This window comes from Mixophyes fleayi, chromosome 2 (assembly GCF_038048845.1).
Source record: "Mixophyes fleayi isolate aMixFle1 chromosome 2, aMixFle1.hap1, whole genome shotgun sequence".
Taxonomy (NCBI): domain Eukaryota; kingdom Metazoa; phylum Chordata; class Amphibia; order Anura; family Limnodynastidae; genus Mixophyes; species Mixophyes fleayi.
Genome location: NC_134403.1, coordinates 79033345 through 79058784, shown reverse-complemented (window position 1 = coordinate 79058784; position 25440 = coordinate 79033345). Strand labels below are relative to the sequence as shown.

Here is a 25440-nt window from a genome sequence, read left to right as displayed (position 1 = left end):
CTGTGAAGATTATGATACCCCTTTTGTTAAAACTGGTACATAATAAGACAAGAATGACAAAGGGATTGGTCTTTAGTACAAAAACTATACATATATTTATGAATATATGTATGTATAAACAAACTTATTAGAACCTAATATGAACAAAAAATCTGAACTAAATAAAATATAGATAAAAATAAAATAATAATAGATGATAAAATATCAGCACCAAAGAATGACAAGAGATACAGAGCATTTCATCGGAAATTGCAATATGTAATGGTTTCTAAAATTCTTTCAGCTCTACAAGAGTTAATTCAGTTAAAGTCCAGACCGAAATCGCAAGGAATATAAATTCAATGACTCTCCTTTACCAGTACTTTAGGGAGATTAATGTCCCAACATAATTAAATTAGTACTGTATAATATATCCCACTGTTAACACATGGACAGGAAATAGTTTCCTATTCAGCGTTGTGGTCTGACATATAAATGAGAAAGTAGCTTTATGTCAAGCCTCTCCTCCGCATAGATATCCCAAGAAAGTTGGATAATCCTGGTTTCAAATATACTCAAATAAACTTGTTACCGGTATTTAAAGTTGAATTTTACCCTCCGGAGGGACTTAAACCAGTACATACTCTGCTTAGTGGCAAACACCACTGGGTCAGTGTATTATTTGTATTATGTACCAATTTTAACAAAAGGGGTATTATAGCGTTTTTTTCTGTGTTTTTGTATAGGTAACTACAATAGCACATTAAGGGGTCTATTTATGACCCCAGCGCGATAGCCCTCAAGAAGCACTGTTGCCATTTACTATACTGTGGCTGATTTGAAGTCTATGGGGACAGCGGTAAGCTCCAAAAAGTAGGTTAATCATACCACCCAACTGTCCTGATTTCAGCAGTACAGTCCCGATTTTAGGGCTCTTTCCCGGCCAGGGACAGGTTTGTCCCACGGGTGGAAATGTTGGGGGAAGGGAGATATCTCCCATCCCCCAACAGCCCCAACATGGCGCCCCTGTCCGTCGCTATGGACAGACATGTTGGGAGGTATGGGTTAATATTGGAGAAAAGCTATGATTTCAAGCAACTTTAACCCTTTAAAAAATAACAAATAGTGCTGAAAGAGACTTTTGCCGGTGTTTACAACTGCATTTTGGCTCTATAGACCCCCCCCCCCTTTCAGGGGGAAGTTCAGTTGCAGAATATTTTGTAAAAGGTATAGGTTGTTATTTTGGAGGGAATGAGTGTGAGCAATAATAAATAATAATCATCATCCTTTATTTACATGTCTTCACAGATTCTGCAGCAAAAAAACGTCAAAAGTACTAAATAAATAAATAAATAAAATAAAAAAATGGTAAAATCAATACAAAACGATATTTAATCACAAGAGAGGGCATGGGCAAAAGCGTAGTAACAAGTACACAAATGTGGCACAACACCAATATACAGGTGTAACGTGTAACACATAACAGGGACATACAAGGTAGACCAAGGTTAGAGAGATCTTGAAGTATTGCAATCATCTTCATATATGAATAATTGAGTATATCTATTAATTAATTATATTTTGTTTCATTTAATTCATCTTTGCCTCCTGAACCTTTCTCTGCGTCCACCAACAGAAGGGGTTAATATTAGCGCTGCCGGTTGCTTACGATTGGTTTAAGTCATCACTGATCCTGACCTATCACCGCCACTGTCAAAGCCAGCCATAACAAGCCCACGCCGGCTCTCCCGTAGCCAATCAGGAGTGACAGAGTGGAGTGAGTGGCATATTTTCCAACCAGTTGAGTTAATGTTCTGTGTTAGAATACTAGAATATGGGCGGGGACATCGATAAGGAAATGTGCTGCGTGAGGTGAACAATGAAAGACAGTTGCCTCGGCCTATGAAAGTCTTCCCTGTCACCGGGCTGACCAATTAGCTTTCGGGAGGCGGGAGCGAGCGGTATCAGGGTGGTTTAGAGGAAGGTGCATATCTGTGTAAGGGCAGAGAAGATGGCGCTACCTGGGATCTGTGTCTTTGTTTCTGGGATTTTATGGCTGCTGTTTAGTGTCACGTCGGCTTCTTTGGGCTTTCTAAATTTAGAGGAGCTGACGGAAATGAAGTACGGGATAGAGATCCTGTCAGAGCCGGTGATAAAAGGACAGGTAATAGAGACCGGGGTGCAGCAGCTGTTAAGGGTTCTGCTCCTAACTTGTCCACTCTGTCATTACAGGTGTATTCCCTCCATCACATAGTATAGGTAGCCCCTGTCATGTACTGTATATGTGTATACTTATTTTGGGAACAATGAACCCAAAATATACCTGGGTCATTACCCCATGTTTTGTTTCTGCAAGTAGTGTATATAAGAAGTCCATGTATACTAGTTTCACAGTAGCATTTCAATTCCCATCTTCCTATTACATTTATAGATGTTATAGTGAAAATAAATGTTGCTTCCTTTTTTCAATCCAAAACAACCATTGAAGTACACCAACAATGTATGCAGAACCTTTGTAAGTGCTACAAATACTGATGAATTACAAATGTCTTAGAATGTGTCCTAACTGCATTTTAGTGCATGTGAGTCAGTCTTTTTCTGAGAGCCACAAGATCAAAGGAAGTGTCTTTACTATAAGCATTACCTGGATGCATTGGCCAATTTCATCCTCCATAACTAATGTAGAAGTTGCATTTAGCTTCTTTATTCTCAGTTACAACAATTCTGGAGGGAATGCCATCAACAAAACTGGAGACCGTGATGCTATGTTCTCAGTACTAGGTTTGCTTGCTGCATTCCACGGGCAAAGTACTTTTGAGTGATATTTTATTTTGTTAGTCCTGTCTGTGCACAACCAAAATCTTGCCCTTTTGCACTAGTGAAGTGTCTCCATTCTGACTGAATACATGAATGTATGAATTGTGTATATCTTTATATAATCTACCTCTTTCTTTAAATGTGAGATTATGCATTGCTTACTCTTTTTGCTATGTGGTGCTGTGCTAGCCAGTTACTGATCACTTTTTGATTGTATTTCAACTTAGACTGACCAAATTGAAGTTTGTTCATACTACTTTATCCTAATTTTGGCCTGTAGCTATTAAACTGGGTATACACTTATGCAATCTTACGTCAGATGTTATTTCTGTAATGATTTTACCATCTCGATGAGCATGCCGATTCATGTGTTCACAATTTATCTTCAGATCTGTGATCTTCATCTCTCATAACCATTTGCTGAAAAGGTCATGACTCTGTATATACTCATCATCGGCTATTTATATAGCGCTACTAACTCCGCAGCGCTTTTACAGAGAACTCACTCGCATCAGTGCCTGCCCCATTGGAGCTTACAGTCTAAATTCCCTAACATACACACACAGAGACTAGGGTCAATTTGAAAGCAGCCAATTAACATACTAGTATGTTTTTGGAATGTGGGAGGAAACTGGAGCACCTGGGGAAAAACATACAAACTCCACACAGACAAGGCCATAGTCGGGAATCGAACTCATGACCTCAGTGCTAGCCACTAAGCCACCGATATCTGCCTAAGCTGGTTGTGAGTGCGCACATACTTCCTCATTTGCCCAACATCGTTGATTGTGAATTTTCGGAAGTTTGTAAACAATACAATGTGTTTTGGTACAATAAAACATGATCGTGGGAGTGTACACACTCTTGCAATATCGACCAAAACGGTTGTTTATCGTGCGATTGACACGATAATTTCGTAGGTGTGTACCCAGTTTCACATGTATCACAATTTTCACGTGATGGCACTGAAGCTTGGAGAATTTAAAATTAAAGGGTCACAGTAACTAATGAAAGCCCTCATTTTGCATCGAGTGTTTTCAGTTTTAAGAACCAGTTTGGATTGTGAATTTTGAACTAGTGATTTGCATCATCAGGGGCACACAAGTTATTATAATGTGCCACATATAATTGAACTGTTTTACTTACTTGCAGTTAATAGACCAGCTGCTATTTTACAAATGTTTGTTTAGGAATAATCTTGGATATTGTACAGATTCTCAGCACTTGGTTAACAGGAATAGTTCTCTATATCGGTGATGATAAAATTGACAGTTTAAGTGACTGAACAGTAAGTTATACACTTTCTAAGGATCAGTCTACTGGTCTTACTGCCCAATTCAGTTTTCTAAACAGTGACACATGAAACTAGAGAAGCACCTTGTGGAGATGCATGAAGTTTGAGTGCCATGCTGAGAGAAAACGCTGACAATCTCTATCTGTGAATCAGATGTTTTATTTTGGAGCCAAAAGAAGGATACACTTACCTGTGGGTTTGTTCTGTGGGTTACTGCTCCGGCTCTGTATGTGAGGATTTTAGTGCTGCCAGAGTCTGGAGGGTGTCTATCATCATCATTTATTTATATAGCGCCACTAATTCCGCAGCGCTGTACAGAGGACTCACTCACATCTGTCCCTGCCCCATTGGGGCTTACAGTCTAAATTCCCTAACACACCCACACACATACACAGACTACGATCCTGGAGGAAACCAATGCAAACACGGGGAGAACATACAAACTCCTCACAGATAAGGCCATGGTCGGGAATTGAACTCATGACCCCAGTGCTGTATGGCAGAAGTGCTAACCACTATGCCACCATGCTGCCTGTATTTTCCTATGCAACCAAAATATTGCTAAAAGAGGACCCCAATACCCGCAGCAGACATCCAAGGGCAAGTACTATCTGTTCCTCCCTTGGCCAACCCATGATTCGGGACTCGTGGTTTCAAAATCAATTTTGGATTGAATATTGCATGTAAAATAGCTTTCCACCATTCACATTAATTACAAGATATTACTGCTGGAAGCAACTACTAACTCTGGTACTTGTAGTTCTACAAGTCCCACAGTTTCTGGATTGACGCTAAAGAAGCCAGTTCTAGTTTTCTTCAATTTAAGATACTATTTGAGGTATTTATAATATTAACATGGTCCACATTTGTAACAATTTGCTTGGCTATTTGCTGGTGTGCTTTGAAGAGATCATTCGATATACGAACACCAAGGAAATGTATCGCACTAGATTTGTTTTAATATTTTTGCATATGTTTCATCCATACACCTGTTTGGTTAAAAAAAAAAAAAGATTGGTTTACGTGTGAAAGAGAGCATCAGGATTGCTGATATACAAGGCTGGCTTTTTATAAAGTGCTAGTAAGTGCAAACACAACAGGTAACCCAGAGGTGATGGAGGAAATTTGGTATATATCCCAGGTGGAATAGAAGATATGGTTATGAAGGCTTATTTATAGACAGAAGTCTAGTAAGTGTATCTCCAAAAGGGAACACAGAGTGGAAGTATTCACACACTCGCTAATGGTTTTTGTCATGTATTAAAACAGTATTACACTGTTATTTTGGATTTTTTTTTCCGCATACAACAAATCACATTGAAGACTGTGGTTGCACACAGATCACTAAAGCATTGAATGAAGAACGCATGCTTTAGAATAATATAAGTATTATTTTATATTTGTGTAAACCCACCCAATAGTGCTGGAAACTCAATCTTTTTAACTTTCATGTTTTGTGAAATTTGTGTGATCCTTTTAGGGTAGGAAGTGATATTGGTAGGAGCGCAGTTTACTGCTTAGAAACTCAATTTCACATGATTGTGGAAGCGTAAACGCTAATGCGATAACAGACCTAACGGTCGCCTATCATGTAATTGCCATAATTATCGGGTGAAAAACATGTAGGGCCTGAGTCATTAAGGAGAGCAAAGCATAAAAAAGGAGTAATATTTGCACCTGGGCAAAACCATGTTGCATAGGAGGGGAGGTAAATTTAAAATGTGGGGACATATTTATAGTTGGGGTAGGCATGTCCTAGATCAACTTTAAATTTCAGTGTAATAATAAAGCTATCAAGTATTTGTGTGCTAGATGAAAAAACAGCCAGTATTTAACTTATGTGCAAAATAATAAACTAATTTGCACCCTTTGCATTGTAACATGGTTTGTCCCAGAGAACATTTACTCCTTTTTTGCCTTAATGGCTCAGGCCCGTAGTGTGTACCCAGACCTAATCTGCAAAATTTTAGAGATGCATTTCACTAGGTATTGCAGCTTAGGAATTGAGGTTTAAGGAATAGGCCACATGTTTGGATATTTTCTTTTATAATGTACTACATTGTTTTCCACAGTACCTATTTCCTGGGTGCTCCACCCGGCTCTTGGAGCCCAACAGAGACCTATTATAATAGAGTAAACAATTGTTTCTCCAATTAGAACAGGCAGTGTGTTATACCACTGACCACCAGTCTTGCCATTCCTGGCAGGTGTGGGCAATAACCTCCAACATTTTTTCAATATTATTTCAAAGTATTACACTGTCCCCACCTGGCTACTTCTTAATGCCACCCGGCTGGCAAGATGTTCTGGGGAGAACACTGTACTAGAGCTGTAGATATTTAAGTTCTTTAATGCTGACTGATGAGCAGATAGGGCATGCATGCATATCTTTATACTATTTCACGTACAGAGAAAGGGCACACATAGGTACTTAATTATATCTAATTATAAAGCACAAAAAAAATAATCAAAGGTGTCTATTCATTATAATAGTGTTGCTAAAAAATAGCTGTCTTCCCTATATAGAAAATTGTGTACTCTAGTAAAAGGGCACCTAAGTGTTATGTAAAACGTGTGCACCAATCATTCTGAATAGTTTGTTTTTTAGCTTTGTTTTTCATGTATCCACACCACTAAATTTTTTATGTATTTTACTATGGCAGTGCTTTTTTAGTAGATAAAAAGGAGTGGAACACAAACACTTATGACATCGGCTGGAAAGGACATTAAAAATTATCTCTACCCAGGGATTCCCAAACCCAGTCCTCAGGGCTCCCCAACAGTGCAGGTTTTCTGGATCACATGTGACATAATTAGGACCACCTGTGGATCTGTTACAATGTGTCAGTCAGTAATGAATACACCTGTGCTCCAGCAAGAAGATATGGAAAACCTGCACTGTTGGGGAGCCCTGAGGACTGGGTTTGGGAAACCCTGCTAGTCTATACATTAAATGCAATTGGTACAAATGAAGTCCCTGGGCTGCTTCCAGTTTGTTTCAGCACAAATGAAACCCTGCTTATGGGGTTAATGTGAAATCTCAAAATAAAATCGTTACTGCTAAGTTGTGAATAAATCAGCAGTGCATTCAAGGGGAAAGAGTGTTAAATAATATGTTTAAATGGTTTCACTTCCCCTCTAACATACTGATGAAACTACATCTGTGCTGTAACAAAAGGGAAATAGGGTTTAATAAAAATATTTTTAACTGTCAGTTTGGTAAAATTAGAGGCCAGGAGGTAGGAAGTTGGGAAAACATGGTAACGGCACAAAGAGCTATATCTTGTACGACAATATTTAAGATCCATAGTTTGAGGTTTGCAGAAACTTTTTTTTAATGGGTTCTTCCTTTCCTACATTTTGGGACAACTACTATTTTTCTAGAAGAGTCATCCTTTACGAACTTTGTAACCATGTCCAGCACTGATGATTACAGATGACCGTTATGCTATTACTATAAAATAATATGCTATTATAATATGGCACATTGTTATAATAATAATAATTTTATTTAACACATTTCTCCCAGTAGGACTCAAACAATGTTTCATTTGCAGAATAAAAACCACATTGTTCATCTTTTAGAGAATTAAGATTTGGGCATTGTGAAAGTAGAGGTGCATTATGAAATGCAGGTACATTTGAGTCTGTTTTTGGAGAAATCAGAATATACAAGGTAGTAAGTTTCAAAGAGTAGGAACTGGAAAGCTAAAAGCTCAGGCCACATCTGAAGACTGGGAGATTCTAGGTACTGTTAGTCCTTCGTTTGCGGAGTGAGGGTGGGAATATAGGGAATCTGAAGCTGCTTCAAGTATCCAGGAACCCGATTTGTGTAGCGCTTTAATTGCTAATAAGCCAATCTTGAAACAGGTTTTTGATATTACAGGCAGCCAGAGAAGGCAATGGAGAACAGGTGTTATGGGTCAGTAACGGCAGGTTAGTTAATAGCCTAGCTGCTGCATTGTGTACCAGCTGCAAAAGTTGCAATTATTTTTCTGGGAGTCCCAGATATATTTCATTTCAGTAGGAATGCATGAGAAATTTTATTAGAATTCAGCCTCTGCCAACTTGCACTCTTCCACTCCTGGAACTCAGCTCGACAGCCATTGAGGACTGATATTGGGTTCTTAGTACCCAGAGCAAAGAACTAGTGCCCAACATAATCACTGGTAGGTGATAAGAGGGAAGCTGGAACCTGCTGGGGTTTTTTTTCCCCACACTGCCAGCATAACATTTTGCATTCATGAGTATAGATCTGTATAGTGCAATAATAAATATAGCTAAGGCTTGTTGCACACTTTTTTGTTTTTTGTTTTTTTGTTTTGTTTGTTACACATTGCTTGTGTCTTTTTAGCTTGCATTCTCTGGCATGAATTGTAATGCTACATGCACAGTGTTGTTTTACTTGAGGATTATGGTTTTCTGTTTTTTTTATTGTTCGGAAATTCACATATCCAATGTATTGGATATGCATTTAATAAATCAGTCCAAATGAGGCCTAGGGGGTAAATGTATCAATCGGCGGTTATTTATAACCGCTAATTCTCTGCTGTTTGCCATCATTATTTAAATGAGCAATTTTATTAAAGGCAAAGCGCCGCCACATCTACCACTATGGGGGGAATTCAGTTGGCTGTGTTACTCTAAAAGTAACGCAGCCTGCACACTATTACCGTTAGTACGGTAACTTTTAACGCTGATTTTTGCTTGGGGAGTTGCAAGCAGAAATATAGGGTAAATGCCATATGAACGGTAGTAGTGCGCAGACCGCGTTACTCTCGAAAATAACACAGCCAATTGACTTCCCCTATATGTATCTAGTTACTGTTAGACTGCCGACAGTAACATATAGAATATCGGTGCTCGAGTTCCAGGATGTTCCACTGCCTGCTATGGCAATAAAGTATGGGAGTTCAATACAAAGTTCCGTGTAATGTTTTCTGTTGAATTAAAGTAAAATTTTGGCATGGTTATACAAAATGCTTCACTTGCAATAAAAATGACTCAATATTGCAACATTTATACAGAAGATAAGAGATACAGCTCTGATTTACATCATATAGGGGAAACCATCTACAAATCTAGCAGAAAGCAGTGTTGTGCGGGAACTGCAGGATGAAATTTTAAATTTGTGCCACAGTAACGAGGAAATGAAACGTAATTATTTAATGGAAAAGATTAACACCTCTAGAATGTAAGCTGTCATGGGCTGGGTCCTATCTACCCTGTGTCTCTAACTTGTTTACCCTTGTGATGTCCTAAATTGAATTCCTTGTGTGACCGCTATGCATTAGCATGTTTACCCATACACACACAGGATTCATAGCCAACTTGTTTTTGTGCTACCTGTAATTGCTCGAGCATTACACATACCTGGTTTTCTTTTTTACACATGTCTGCTACTACGCATAATTGTATTTGTAATTATATTTATATGTATTTGATGTAGTATTCATGTATCTGTATGCCAACTATCCAGCACTGCGGAATCTGTGGAGCCTTCTAAATATATAAAAACTTTACCTGGCGCTATTATTGAATAACAATATGAAGCCTCCAAACGCAGCTGCAATGGCTATAGTGTCACTCTCCTCTACTAGGTAAACAACATAAAAAAAGAATTATACAGCGCAGAGAGGGGGATGCACACGGTGAATGTAGGTTAGAATATATCCGGCGTGTTAATAGAATATTTCCTTTCCAGTTGAGAACACGCCAGATATATTCTATTTAATACCAACATATTTTTCCGATGGGAATTACCCAGTATCGGGCGGTATATTTATGAGACTCTAATTCGATTTATTACTGGAAAGACTGCACCACTGTGGATTATTGTGGAATGCTCTGGATTCGAGAAGTCCTAATTTATTTATTGTCTACAGAGGTTATAGTTGCAATAACGGAATTGGTTAATGTATAATATATTTGGTATATGCGTGACTAAAGATCAGAATTCATGCTACTGATATATTGAAAACTTATCTTGCATTCTGTGAGAGATTGAATCTTTGTTTTTAATTGGTTATGCATTTTATTAGGGATTGCAAATGCTTTTACATGTAATTTTCTTGGATGTATCAAATATATAGATATAGATATTGATATATATATATATATATATATATATATATATATATATATATATATATATATATAATCTCTAACCTGCATTCACTGTGTGCATCCCCCTCTCCGCACTGTATATTACTTTTTTTATGTGCCTTCTAAATGATGATACACAATTGATTTTTAATTTTTTTTTTTTTCTTTTATTTTGTTGCTAATGCAGAGCAAGGCTGACAACATAGTTACGATTGCTTCAAAGTACAAGCAGAATTATGAATGCAAGCTCCCAGCGGTTGCTGTGAAATTTCAGCAGGAGAGGGAGGACGACCCTCAGACCTACTCGGGTCTTGGAATAGCTGACCTTTTGAAGCCCATGGAAGCTGCACCATGTCTAACAAAGGTAGAGTACAACACACCAGTGATTTGGTCTCCTGAAAATAGTTGTTTTATTCAGTAATAACGGTATGTAGTAGGGGAGAATTTTATTTATTGCAATACGTTTGCTTACATGTCTGTAATGTTTGAGGTTTTACAGTCTTTATTTTTTTTCAGACCAAAGACTGGTGGACCTACGAGTTCTGTTATGGAAAGCATATACAGCAATACCATATTGAAGGTATATGTGAGTTATCTGAATCAAGCGGCAGTGTGGAACACAAATTTATCTTGTTTAGTTGCCAGAATATTTTACATACATTTTCTCAATTCCTTTTTGCTAATGAGATGACTAATCACATCACACATAGGGATACTAACATGATCATGGTTTATCTTTGGCTTCATTTTATTATGTACTTGCTTGGCTTACAGAGTAAGAATATATACAAACCATGGATTTAGGGCCAGATAAGAGAAGGGTGTCTTTCTTTATAAACCTTGCCCTGTCCTTATCAGTTACAGATAGTATGCATTTATGAAAGTGCTTTATTTTTCAAAAGTCTGATAATTTTATTATTTAATTATGCTTGGCATGTGTTCATCACCATTTATTTATATAGCGCCACTAATTCCGCAGCGCTGTACAGAGAACTCATTCACATCAGACCGTGCCCCAATGGAGCTTACATTCTAAATTCCCTAGTATACACACAGACACACACACAGACTAGGGTCAATTTGATAGCAGCCTATTAACCTACTAGTATGTGTTTGGAGTGTGGGAGGAAACCGGAGCACCCGGAGGAAACCCACGCAACACAGGGAGAACATACAAACTCCACACAGATAAAGGCCATGGTCGGGAATTGAACTCATGACCCCAGTGCTGTGAGACAGCAGTGCTAACCACTAGGCCACCGTGCAGCCCATGTGTTGGAAGTATATAGAATCCCCAGTCTCCTGCAGTTGGAGTATAACCTCAAGGAAAAGGCTACACTGCCCTTTCCAAACAAACCTACTTCAATTCCCTCATCTCCTTCTTTTCCAACAAGTCCTACCGCCTCTTCACCACTGTCAATTCACTTCTCTGTCTTCCCTCACCATTAATTTCCCTTCTCATTCACAGCTCAAGACTGACACTTAATTGAAGGATAAAATTGACACTATCCACCACACCTCTCGTCTCTCTTCACCCACAACCTGCCCCCTCAACCCATTCTCCCCCCCCCCTTCTCCTCCAACCTCTTCTGCTTTCCCATTGCTTGCCTGCACCTTGCTCACTTCATCTTTTTACCTTTCCCTCCTCACCTCTGTCTTCCCCTCTGCCTTCAAACATACTTTTGTTTACCATATTCTTAAGAAGCCCTCTTTTCATCCTTCCTCTGTCTCCAACTGCCTCCCCATTTATCTGCTCACCTTTTTTGCTTTGAAAATTTCAAAATTCGTGAACGACTTATTTTGAACCGTCTGACCTGTTTTATCTCCTCCAACCCTCTTCACTCGGGTTTAGGCCCTCTTTAATCTACTGAAACTGTCCTTGATCTTCTCATATTCATTGATTTCTCCCCTTCTTTCAACAGTGTTGATCTTTCTTCTCCTTGACACCCTTCACTCCTATGGCCTTTGTGGCATTGTCCTCTCCTGGTTCGCCTCCTACCTCTCTGGAAGTTCCTTCAGTGTCTCTCCTTCCGACTCTCGCTCCTCTTCCTCTCTCTTAGTGTTGCACGTGGCTCTGTTCTGTCTATCTGCACCGCCTTCTCCAGCAAACTCATACTTTCCTTCAGCCTTCATTCCACCTATCTATAGATAATACTGAAATCTATCTTTCCTCCCCCTGATTTCTAATCCTCTTTCGTATCCCATCTGGTCAGTTTTCTCTCTCACACCACATTTGCTTCGGCTTGGGTGGCTAGAGCCATAGAAGCATGGGCAGACCAGCTGGCAGAGGCCTTGCAGGACTCTTATTTTCTTCCCCTGGCTTTGCATTTGAAGGAGGCATCGGGGTCCCTTTATGAGACGACCCAGAACACAGCGGCTGTATCCTCTTCTATTCAGGCTGCATTTATCTCAGCAAGAATAACGTTATGGCTGAAATACTGGGAAGGAGATGCGGAATCAAAAAAAGTTCGTGGAAACCATTCCTTTTTCTGCAGCAGGTTTGTTCACTCCGGAATTGGATACCCTGATCTCCCGGGCAACGGGGGGCAAAAGTACTTCCTTGCCGGTATTCCCTAGCAGGAGCCGAAACCCTCGGTCAGCTCCTTTCGTCAGCCTTTTTCGGGGGACCTCCTTCCTAGAGGACCGTCCTTTAGAGGCAGACAGCACAATTCTCGAGGCTCCTCTGCCAGGGGTAGATCCTCGTTTGCAGCTAGACGCCAGGCCTCCAAGACCCAGGAAAAGCATGCGTCCTGACGACCACTCTGTTCTCCTGGAAGGGGCGCCAGTGGGGGGACGTCTGTCTTTGTTTCAGGAAAAGGGGGCAGCGTCCTCCCAAGATTCTTGGATTCGGGGCATTATATCAGAGTGTTACAGGATAGACCTGCTGGGCCCGGTTCCACATCGCTTCTTCATGACCCCGCTCCCCCGAGATCCATCAAGAAGGCAGGCGATACAGGATTGTGTCGCCTCTCTTCTTTCTCAAAGAGTTATCTGCAGGGTCCTAGATTACCAGAAGGGACAGGGGTTTTTATTCAAACCTGTTTCTGGTCAAGAAGCCGGACGGCTCTTTTTCGTCCCATCCTAAACTTAAAGGGCCTCAATGTGCACTTACGGGTGGACAAATTTCGGATGGAATCTCTAAAGATTCAGTTTATGGCATCCATAAACATAAAAGATGCATACCTCCAGATTCCCATTTGGATCCAACATCAGTCTCTTCTAAGATTCTCGGTGGGATCCTTCCACTATCAGTTTCGGGCCCTTCCCTTCGGCCTCTCAACGGCACTGAGGGATTTTCACGAAGATCATGTCAGTTATGGCAGCATGTCTTCCCTTCAAGGAGTTCAGGTTGTGCCCTATTCAGACGACCTGCTCATCAAATCTTCCACGGAGAATTGCTTACGTCATCACTTATCCCTCACCTTGGCGGTTCTCGAGGGCCATGGATGGCTAATAAACTTAAGGAAATCCCAGATGGTTTCGTGTCAACGCATGGTTTCCCTAGGGCTCATTATGGACACCAGCCAGCAAAGGATGTTCCTGCCTGTAGAGAAGATCAGTTCTATTCAGAGTATTACTACTCAGGTCTTGTCCTCTCTCAGCCCCTCAATGCACTTGTGCATGCGGCTGCGGAAGAAAATGGTGGCCTCCTTCGAGACCATTCCATTCGGTCGAGCCCATTCTCGATGTCTTCAGTGGGATCTGTGGACGAAATGGTCAGGATCCCACCTACGTATGGATCTCCAGAAAATCTCTCCATCTCCAGGGTGAGAGATTCACTTCAGTGGTGGCCGATTCGGGATCACAAGACAGTGGGCAGGTGTTTCGCTCCATGGTCTTGGATCATAGCTACGACGGACGCCAGCCTAAAAGGTTGGGGGGGCGGTAATCCTGCACCTCAGGCTCCAGGGACTTTGGTCGGTTCAGGAATCAGCCCTATCCATAAACGTGCTGGAGTTGAAGGCAATACTACTGGCCCTCCGGGGGGCCCAGTCCCTCCTCCAGGGCCACACTGTCAGAGTTCAGTCAGACAATGCCACGGCCGTTGCATATGTCAACAGGCAGGGAGGAACCAGGAGTGCAGCCGCAATGAATATTGCAGCTCAAATTTTGGTTTTTGCCAGAACCGGGGGAGTGGTCACTCCATCCGGAAATTTTCCAGTCCCTGGTTCAGAATGGGGTCTTCCGGACATAGATCTCAGGGCCTCCAGACACAACAGAAAGGTTCACAGGTTCTGCGCAGGGGCAAGTGACCCCTTAGCGGTGGCAGTGGACGTCATGACGATGTCATGGGAGTTCAGGTTGGGATACCTGTTTCCTCCGATCCCCATGCTTCCTCGCGTACTCAGAAGAGTAAAGCAGGGAGGTCTGCCAGTAATTCTAATGGCTCCCTCATGGCCGCGCCGAGTCTGGTACGCGGACATAATCTCTATGGCGGAAGGACAGGGTTTGCGTCTTCCGTCTCGAGACGACCTTCTTCTGCTAAGGCCCCTTCCGTTACCAGAATTTACCTCAGCTCAGTTTAACGGAATAGCTGTTGAAGCCAGCCTCTGGAGGGCTAGAGGTTTTTCCTCCAGCCTGGCGAACACTATGATGCGAGCCAGAAAGCCAGTCTCAGCTCGCACCTATCTCCGGATTTGGAAGGCCTATATCAGATGGAGCGATAATAGGACACGTCACATGTCCTCCTTTCGTCTTCCTCGTTTATTGGCTTTTCTTCAAGATGGCCTGGAAGCAGGCCTTCGTTTAGGTTCCCTAGAAGTTCAGGTATCTGCACTTTCAGTCTTTTTTTAACCTGAAATTAGCGGATTTGCCAGATATTAGGACTTTCCTCCAGGGAGTCTTGCATATTCAGTCTCCCTATGTTCCGCCTACAGCACTGTGGGATCTCACCTGGTGCTGGATATGCTTAAAGGGCCTCCCTTTGAGCCATTATTTGTGGCAAATTTGAAGTGGTTGACCTGGAAGGTCCTCTTCTTTTGGCTATTGCATCTGCGCGTAGGGTTTCAGAATTAGGAGCTCTGTCTTGCCGGGAACCATATCTGGTTTTCCTCAAGAACAGAGCGGTTAAGAATCCTCCCTTCCTTCGTTCTTAGAGTAGTTTCGGCTTCCATCTGAAACAGGAAATTGTAATTCCGGTCTTTTCTCCCACTTCCCATTCGGATTCAGAGTCTATGGAAAAGTTAGATGTGGTTAGAGCTTTCCGCGTTTATGTCAAAGGAACTTCTCTAATGAGGCGTACTGTTTCCTTGTTGTTCTTTATGATGCTAATAAGAGAGGCTAGCCAGCCTCAAAATAGTCCATTGCAAAATGGATTACGGCTACCTTTAGGCAAACTTACATAAGGCTATCCGTCCGGTGCCAGAGAGACTTACGGCCCATTCTACCAGATCGGTAGGGGCGTCTTGGACAGCGAGATATGTGGCTTCTGCAGACTAGCTTTGCAGAACAGTTACCTGGTCCTCTGTCCACAGCTTTACAAAGTTTTCCAGTTGAATATATTTGCTTCTGCATTACGAGCGGGGCTTTCAGAGTAGTCCCACCCTTAGGGAGCTGCTTTAGAACGTCCCCATGGTAAGCAGTGTCCCCCAGACTGGATGAAAGAGAAAAGAGGATTTATGTACTTACGTTAAATCCGTTTCTCTGATTCCGTCTGGGGGACACTGCGATCCCTCCCTTCTGCCTTTCCTCTATATGCTCTTGGTTGATTGACCTATCTCCTTGGGGCTTTTTAAATAACTGAGGAGGAAGAGGCAGGGGGAATGTAGAGGGGAGGGGTCTGTAGGCAGTACTAAAGTTAACTAGTTAGGTGCCAACTCCCAAGCTCCCCTCCACAACCCATGGTAAGCAGTGTCCCCCAGATGGAATCAGAGAAACGGATTTAACGTAAGTACATAAATCCTCTTTTATGTCCACCAATAAACTTCCTGTCGGTGCTTTAATACTGTCATAATGCAACAGCGTCGGATCTATAGCATGAGGTTAGTTGGCATAGTCTAGTCCAAAGGTTTTGTGGAGTGTGTGTGCTACATGTGTTCGCTCTTTAGTATGAACACCCTATTACAGTGTATTTATCACTTGCCTGTCCCGCAGCCACTGTCATCAACTATACAACAGTCATTGGGGTAGGAATACTTTTTAAAAATATTTTTCAGTTTAATCAGTGCTTAAACAAATCTATCAAAGGTGATCTGGTAATGAAGACCTCAAATACCCATTGTTAAGTAGGGGCTAAGAACAGCTTGTCCATAGTAATGTAAATTACATAAAGCTCAACGAAAAAAAACCCCCAAAAACATTTTGTTTTGTAAGTAGTTTGTGTAATCAAAACCTTGTTGCCTGTGGCGAGCATAACACAAGCATGGTCTGCTTAATTGTGCTTTAGACCGTAATTATCCAAGATTTCTTGACACATTTTTAATATAATTTATTTTCCCACCCCATCTGTAGAAGCATAGAAAAATGACACACACTACTGTATGCAATGTTGGGTCTCCAGAGTGTTTGCCTGCATGTATGGGATGATCTATTCCATACTATAAATTATGGGGATATTACAACTTGCTGACCAGTTCTGTGGCCATCTAAAAGCACAAGTTTTTATACAGATCACACAAATCCCATGAGATTCTAATCCTTCTAAACTTTTATGGTGTGGGGTAAATTATTCCCTAATATTTTGTCTGCACTCACTCCTGGGCACAGCTTGCCTGCCTCATGAGTGCTGTAGTTAGTAAGAGGGGAAACATTAACACTAATGTTGTGCAAAACACCTTTGTTTTTCAGAATCTGAGGTAAAGGGAGACATACTGTATCTTGGATACTATCAGTCAGAATTTGACTGGAACAATGAGACTGCAAAGGTGAGTGGGTTTGCAATATTGTTTTCAGTAATGTCAAAGCTATATCTGGTTTATTTTTAATTTAATCCAAGGCTTACTTAATTTTCTGACCGTAATTGATCAGTACTGCAAGTCATACCCGGTGGTAAAATGTAGGATTGCTGCATGTTAAGTTAAAGGAGCTTTCAAACCTATTAATGGCTATCTAATATACACAACCATACCATAAACTACATTTTAACTATGTAACACCTCCTCACTCCAGCTAAGGAGTGTGTGTCTGTAAACTTTGTGCGCATATCACTTCTCACTTGCGCATTGCCTACACCAAGTCTTCTAGAATGGGTATGTAGGTTTGTGGATGAAATGACCAACAGGAGTGCTTTGGGGCCCCCTATAACCACACAAACCTGACACTTGATTCCCTTTTCAATGGTCAATGCAAGACTAGACTCCAAGCCCTACTTATGTGCGATTACACAATCTATTATTGTCCACCTGGAACACTTGGAAGTGTAGAGCCATCGGTGTCTCTGTTTGTTTAATCTCCACTAGGTGGCGGAAGTTATAACTACTTGTACTGTTTTGCCTTGTTTTGTATGAAAAGCTAACCAAGAAAATCATTCAGGCATTGCTCATGCATCCTGTCATATTTGCTTAAACATGTGTAATCGTGTAGACTAGTAGCCAAAATTGTACACTGTGTTTAAGGTGCAGTCTATGGGATGAGAGTAAAGCTGTTGTTATTGTAACTATATCTCCCCTTTTTTTTTTTTTTTTTTTTTTTTTCTCATTCATCATTCCTCCTGCTAGTATCATTAAAACCTTTACCGTTTTTTGTTTCCAGGAAGAACTTGGTTTATCCTAGCCAGTACATTTCAAGCACAATAAGATAATAAAAATATGTGCTATTAGTTCATATTTCAGTCGAAATATTTAAGCTTATAACATGACATCAAAGTTCCACCATTTATTTGGGAGTACTTACACTCATATCTGTATTTTAAATATTGCTGAAATGCAGATAAAAACACGTACACTTGGTTTACAACTAAGGGGACTAAAACATACTAAAGTTTTTTTTTTTTTAAACCACACTAGAATAACCCTTTAATCATCTTCATTTATTTTCAGGGTGTCGCAAAACTCTGCAGTGCCAGACAATCAATTACAATAATACAAAATGCAATCGCTCATAAAACAAGTACAGATAAGGTTGACGAAAGAGGTGCAAACGGGAGGCTGACTGTACAGCAGCTGTACTGTTTTAAGTCACCATGGCGCCTAACTCCTAGTGAGCTGTGCCCTGCTGTGCCACATTCTGCTTGCTGGAGAAGGCTAGATGTATGTGGTAGCAGAGAGCTCTGTAATGCGCTGTCTGCTCAGAGAACCGATATGGTATCTAGTTGACGTCCTAGAATGGCATGTGCGTGGCCTGGCATTCTGGAGCACCAATCTTAAACTTGCTCAGACAGTAACTGTTCTAGATTGTCTCAGGAAATTATAGACAACTGAATTTCATGCACTAGAATTTGTTCTTTTTATGTCTGAGTCATTTTATTCTTTAAGGCATCTAAACACCACAGACTAAAGCGCTACCACAGCCAGATGTATGTGAACGGCTCTAAATGTGACCTGAATGGGAAGTTCAGGGAGACTGAAGTTAGGGTAAGGATAAGCGGATACTTACCTCTCCTATTTATGTGGTTTTCGAGCAGACTACAAGAAAAAGTGTGCAAGGCTATGCTGGTTTTTAAATTTTTCTTTTTTTCTTTTAATTGGATGGATGACATTGTTTAGGATTTTAGCTAACCTGATAGAAAGGAGCCAACCTTTTAGGTTGAAAATGTTAAATGACTTGTTGTGTTAACACTGCAGTTCATGTGTGAAGAAGGCTCTGGAGACTTCATTGCCCGGGTGGATGAACCACAGTCCTGTAGTTATGTGCTGACCGTTCACAGTGCTCGTATCTGTCATCATCCTTTCTTGCGGCCTCCCACCACTGGTACTTCACAAGCCATAAGATGTCATCCTGCTCTCAGCCCAGAGCAGTATGTAGAATACATGAAAGCACAAGTCTGTAAGTAGGACCGTGTTGTAGAACTTTTCCCTTTGTGAATTGAAGACAAAAACATTTATCAATCAAATAATCCACTCTTCTATATTCACATTTTCAAACTTAATCCAGAAATATTATTATTTATTTGCATCGACTCTTGTTTCAGTTGGAGAAGCTGGTTGGGCAGTGAATAAATATTTCCACATTAAGGGGCATATTCAATTGTTCCTCCGGCCGCTGGAAAAATGAGCGCTCTAAAACTATTACCGTTAATACGGTAATTACTTGCTGAATTTCAGCTCGCAGCTCTCTGAGCTGCGAAATTCAGCGAGTAAACTACCGTATTAACGGTTTTTACGCGCAATATTACCGTATAAACGGTAATGGTTTTAACGCACACGTTTTTCCGGCGGCCGGAGGAACAATTGAATACGCCCCTAAGATTAACACACGCCATTAAATGCATTCTCATTATTACTTTACCTACATTCCTGCTGATCATCAAATGTGCACAGACCACTATATTAATGATAATAATTTATAAAGGGCCGAGATGCTTCATTCCATCAGTTAAAAATTGTTTTGAGCAATGCAGATGTGTCATGGAGTTTTAGTCAATATGTTGTTTACATTACAGCTGACACAAAACGTATAGTGGAGGAACTATCTGAAGAATTGAAGACCCTTGATCTTAAAACGATGACACACAAAAATTCTGGTTCTTCAGATCTAGAAAAGCAAGCGATGGCAGACTCTGTAGAACAGCATCAGCCTTTGGAAACTGGTAAATAGTGGGTCTGTGTACCTGATAAAGATCAGTTATTTTGAACCATTGCAAACAAATGCAACTTTTGATGTTTATAATTAAACATCGCTAAATCATTTTTTTCATGGTTACTATGCAGCCATAGTACACATTTTTGCTAGTAAATAAAGCTGGGTACACACTAATGCAATCTACTTCAGATGTGATTTATGTAAACCTACATAATTTAACTTAAGATATGTGCTTTCATCTCTCATAACCATCTGTTGAAAAGATTGTGACGCTACACTCTACAGTTATCTGCCTACACTGCTGGTTGTGAGTGCATACACGCTTCTACAGTTGTCAGTCACCATTCCTTCGTTGAATGTGATTTTTAGGAAGTTAAGAAAGCCAAATCAATGCAATGTGTTTGGTACGATAAAACATGATCGTAGGAGCGTACACGCTCTTACAATATCTGAACAAATTTTAATTGAATATGTGTACACAGCTTAAGTGTGTGTAAATCTTTCATGCGAGTATGCACAATGTAGGAAAAAAGATGGCTGCACTCTACAAAATTATTCAGTCACTGCATGACAAGAAGCACATCTTTAGGAGAATTGTGCCCCATGAGGGCAACAATGTGCTGTAATTTAATTTCTCACTTAATTTAAATATAGTTGACACATTTTGTAAGAGTATGCACATGATAGAAAAAGTGAGAGACCATATGAACACTGTACTAAACAAACATCAATCGTGGAATAATAATGGCACGCTTATGCACAAATTGGTACACTGGCAGCACAGCTAGGAAATAGGAGAGCTGCTATATCTGAACAGGCTATCTTTATAAAAGGTGAGGACCCTGTTCATTGAAGTGCAAGTCCTTACAAATTTTCTAGAGGTACATGTTAAAAAAACCAAAAACAAAAAAGACTAATGGTGTTGGGATCTCTAGATAATGCTAATTACATATATGTATAGCTGCTGTTGTCTCAGGGCTCTGTGTAAGCCTATTTAGTATACAAATAGAAGCAAAAGCTAGACAACAGAGCTTTTTAACCACAAATGTTTATGTAAAATTCCATAAGTCAGGCCAATAAGTCCTGAATAATGAGAACAAACAACAAAACATAATTTTAATAGGGCACAGAGGTCCATCATGTCTGTGTGATAAGTTCCATGTAGGAGTTGACCCATGACATGAGCTATTCCCCTCTTGCCACTAGTAAGCAGTTGGCTGGAATTGGAGACGAGTTTATCAATTTATCCAAGATTAAACAGCATCTCTAATTTTATATTGTAGAATTATTTAAACCAAATGTATATATGCCTCTCATTTAGACAAAATACTTTGACCGTGATTTTTCTTTTTCTTAACCTGTCTGAATTATTGCAGTTTTCTTAAATGGAAAGTTTGGGTTTGACAGACTAAATTTAATCTTCCCCCCATTGTATTTTACTTTGTATTGCTGGTAGATTATAATGTTGGTGCTTTCGTATTTTATATTCAGGATTAGAATCCTCTACTGAGACTGAGAGCGTTGAAGATGAAAATGGTATAAAACTGGAGCCAGAAGACGCAGAGACTGATATCTGGAATAAACTAAGCCAACCACAAGACACAGAAACACAGACTCCAGATGCAGATACTATGGTAAAGTTTCTAGTAACTATAGTGTGTACGTGTTGTAAAATGTATTGTTTTATGCCATTACAGTATTTCTGTGATTTAAAAGCACTTCAGTAGGTCAGACACCGGGATATATTTCATCTACAACAGCAAAATTGGGAATTTGTCAAAATAGACATAGCAGAAATGAACACTTGTTGGCTAGATTGCTGTTCTCTTCACTACACAAGTCTCAGCCCTGTAGGTTGTTGTAAAATTATTATTATTGATGTGGGAGTCTTAAAGTGTTTGTGTGATATTTGTGCTTTTACACTTAATGGAATAAAACAATTGAATGCAGTTTTGTGCTTGTTTGGTTATTATGAACGCCACCCAAATAAGTTTGGTTGGCGTTTATAATAACAGCAGTATAAAGAAGGACCACCATATTTGTTGATACAATTTTGTTATTTTCTTTTTTTATCTGTCTATGCAGCAAGAAGCATTCCCCTCTCTAAATACTGCAGCTGGGGAACCACAAGGTTAGTACAAATTTACAAGCCTTGCAGTTGTGCTATTGTTTGCAAATATATAATCACACACACACACTATACAGTCACCCCTTGTTAGCAGGTGCATAAAATCCAGCATGCAGCCATGCAATCTCCATAGTTAAACATTAGCTGTAGAACTAGGTTGTATTGAAGAGATCTCTGACTTTCAATGTGGCGCTTTAATAGGATGCCTACCATCCAACAAGTCAGTTCATTATATATCTTCCCTGCTACAGCTGCCTCGTTCAACTGTAAGTGCTGTTAATATGAAGTGAAAACATTTTGTAACAATTACTGCGCAGCCTTGAAGCCGTAGGCTACACAAGCTCACGGAATGGAACCTGCAGAGTGCTGAAATGCATGATATGTAAAAATAGTCTGTCCTTGGTTGCAACACTCACTACAGAGTTCCGCACAATATCTGTTAGTCAGTAGCTTCATGGATTGGGTTTCCATGGCCAAGCTGTGGATATGTGTTCTCTAGTGTGACGAATTATACTTCACAATCTAGCAGTCTGACGGAGATATCTGGGTTTGGCCAATGCCAGGAAATTGCTTCCTACCCGAATGCGTACTGCTAACTGTAAAGTTTAGTGGAGAAGGAATAATGATTTCCAGAGAAGGGAAATCTTAAAGCTACATCATACAATGAAATTCTATAGAATTATGTAGTTTCAACTTTGTGGCAACTGTTTCAGCATGATCATGCCACCATGTGCAAAGCATGGTCCATGAAACAATGGTTTCCCAAGTTTAGTATGGAAGCAACTTTGGGATGAATTTAGAATGAGATGTTCAACAAGCACATATGGATGTGATATTTGGATGTTCACATAATTTTGGCCGTGTGTAATATAAATGTGTGTATCTATCTCAGGCTTTTTTGTTGTATTGCTTACGGGTATGAGCAATTTGTTAAGAACAACATGCGAGCATCCCACCCCACAAATGTGTTTAAGTATCGCTTAGATGTTATAAATATTACTTACCTTGCTTCCAGCATGACCATGATCACTCCCTGCTTCTCTTGTAGTGGTAGGGAGTGGGATTCTTATTTCTACAGTGCCTTTCATTCTCCAACACAACTTAATCCGCAGCATATTGGTCCAACTGATACCGCACACTCATCTGGTACTCTTTAGGCATGAAATAACCCTAATCTTGCATGGCTCTAGAAAGCAGTGAATTGCTTGGTAATCTTTCAGTGTACTTTAAAGTAAAGCTCCCAAATCTGTTGTGACTCTCCTGTGTCGACACTGTAATGTAAATTGTATGTTGTAGCAAAATAACTTGTGAATTTTTATTAAAATTATGGCTTAATTTAAGCTTAAAACCTCTGTAATACAAGAGCTGGTCAACCTGCTACTCCATTCTGCTACTTGGCGTGTATGCAATTTGAAGTAGACAGAATTGGCAGTTTTCCTTGGGGATGATCAGTTCACCATACTATCTATAGAATGTGCATTTGCTTTTCTCTTCCTCTAGATCCACACAAGCCTCTTCGATATAGAATAATAAGGAATCCAGAAGACTTGGTGAAGTTTATTGCAGACTTAAAGAAACATCATAAAAAGGTAATGTGATCATGTGAAGGGTATGGTGCTTTGGCAGTCAGTAAATGGCAGCATCAAAGTACACCTGTCATTTACTCACATTGATCAGTCATTTAAGGATTTGAAACACAACTGTCAATACAATGCGTTCAATGGGAACCATAGATGTCACTGGTGCATTTACATATACAAAGTATAGTGGTAATGGTGCTGTTTCCTAGTTTATTAATGGGCAACACTGTTTATGTGGTTTGTATGAGCCCAAAAAATTGTTTCATCCACTAAGTGTAGTCTAAAGGTGCAGATTGATGCTACAGTGCACACACTGGTTTTTTATTTGTTTACAGCTTTTAACTGTGCACATTAATAAAAAAAAAAAATCTTAACCAAAAGCAAGCCCAAACCTTGAGACGTCCTTCCTCCACTATAGTTTTACATTTTGTGTACAGAGTTGAGTACGGTGATGGTTTGTTTTGGTTTAATGACTTATTATTTAGCATAAGCTTTAAAGAAAGCTCTCTGGTTTAGGTGGGGGATCCAACACTGACATTGATTGCTCACAAATCACTTTATAGACTATTTTTAAAGCAAGCTTATCATGGACCAATCACTACAATAATATAATTTACCAATGATATCTACAGACAGCATTTCTTGAGGGAAGGGCATTCTATCCCCATTTAAATTCAGTTAGGGAATTTGCCTTCACCACCTGTAACTGTAAAGAACACATTTCATTTTCAGTTGATGACCCGTTGTACTCTATATGGTGTGTGGAAGGAAAGGTTCCTTAGCGTTAAATATTGGTACCACATATGCTTTCTGCCAATTTTGTGACTGATCCGTTATAAAGAAGTCCATAAATATAAGAAATTAGAACTTCGTCCATCTGAATCTTGTTTAGGCATAACTGCACCTCCTACATGGTTAGGCAAGTATCATTTAATGATCTGTACGCAGTGTTCTCCCCAGAAAAATTTGCCAACTGGGTGGCATTAAGAAGTAGCCGTATGGGGGCAATGTTATACTTATAGTAGTGTTGGAAAATTTTTGAGGTTATTGCCCACACCTGCCAGGACTAGTCAGACCAGTGGTCGAACGCACACTGCTGGCTGTAGTGCTCACATAGTGCCTGTTCTATTGGTAGAAACAATGGTCTATTCTATTACAATAGGTTTATATTGGGTTCCATGAGTAAGTAAAAACAGTCAGTTGGAGCGCCTGGGAAATAGGTGCTGGGGGGAACACTGTGTATACACCCCCCACACCTGACTACTATATTGGTATGAACAACACTTTTTAAGATCAGAAAAAATATCTGGCATACTTCCTGTTAATTTCAATACATTTCTATACACCATCCGTTTTTTAACTGAGTGTACATTATGTTCTACTGTGTATAACTGGACTTATTGATGGCAGTTTTACTGTATAACACAGCTGCTTGGAGACTATTCCATGGGTCTGTCACCTTTCTGTCTGTTATTCTTACCTTCAATTTCAAAGTGTCTCCTCGTTCTAGGAGTCCACTACTTTTATAAATACTGCCTTCCTGAACTATATTAATACTTTATTTATCATTGGAATGTCTTTGTACAATCACCTTTCCCCTCTCTCCTGTAAGCTCTAGAAATCCTTCCTTTTAGGTTTGTTATGCAGCCATTGCACCATTTTAGTAGTTATTCTTTTCTATTTTATTAATGTATTTTTGGAGATAGAGCCTCCAGAACTGTACACAGTACTTTGAGGTGAGGTCTTACCAGTGGCCTATAAAGTGACAGTATAACCTCCATCATCCAGCTACTAATACATTTTACTTTAAAACCACATATTCTACTGTCCCTGCTTAATTACACTGCATGCCTACCTTC

At 40.1% G+C, this 25440-nt stretch overlaps 1 protein-coding gene across 2 annotated transcripts in view; it reads left to right on the top strand.

Moving 5' to 3' along the window:
- Positions 1 to 1949: 1949 nt before the first annotated feature.
- Positions 1950 to 25440, top strand: part of OS9 (OS9 endoplasmic reticulum lectin) — a 43701-nt gene continuing 20210 nt past the window's right edge. Inside the window, exons 1-10 of one of the 2 annotated variants that reach the window (XM_075199343.1) lie at positions 1950 to 2143; positions 10383 to 10559; positions 10712 to 10775; positions 16982 to 17058; positions 18607 to 18705; positions 18916 to 19117; positions 19734 to 19880; positions 21365 to 21507; positions 21959 to 22004; positions 23502 to 23590. In XM_075199343.1, coding sequence (XP_075055444.1) covers positions 1991 to 2143; positions 10383 to 10559; positions 10712 to 10775; positions 16982 to 17058; positions 18607 to 18705; positions 18916 to 19117; positions 19734 to 19880; positions 21365 to 21507; positions 21959 to 22004; positions 23502 to 23590 — 1197 coding nt within the window. In that variant the 5' untranslated portion in view covers positions 1950 to 1990. The remainder of the gene's footprint in view (positions 2144 to 10382; positions 10560 to 10711; positions 10776 to 16981; positions 17059 to 18606; positions 18706 to 18915; positions 19118 to 19733; positions 19881 to 21364; positions 21508 to 21958; positions 22005 to 23501; positions 23591 to 25440) is intronic. The other variant, XM_075199342.1, reaches the window with a different exon arrangement.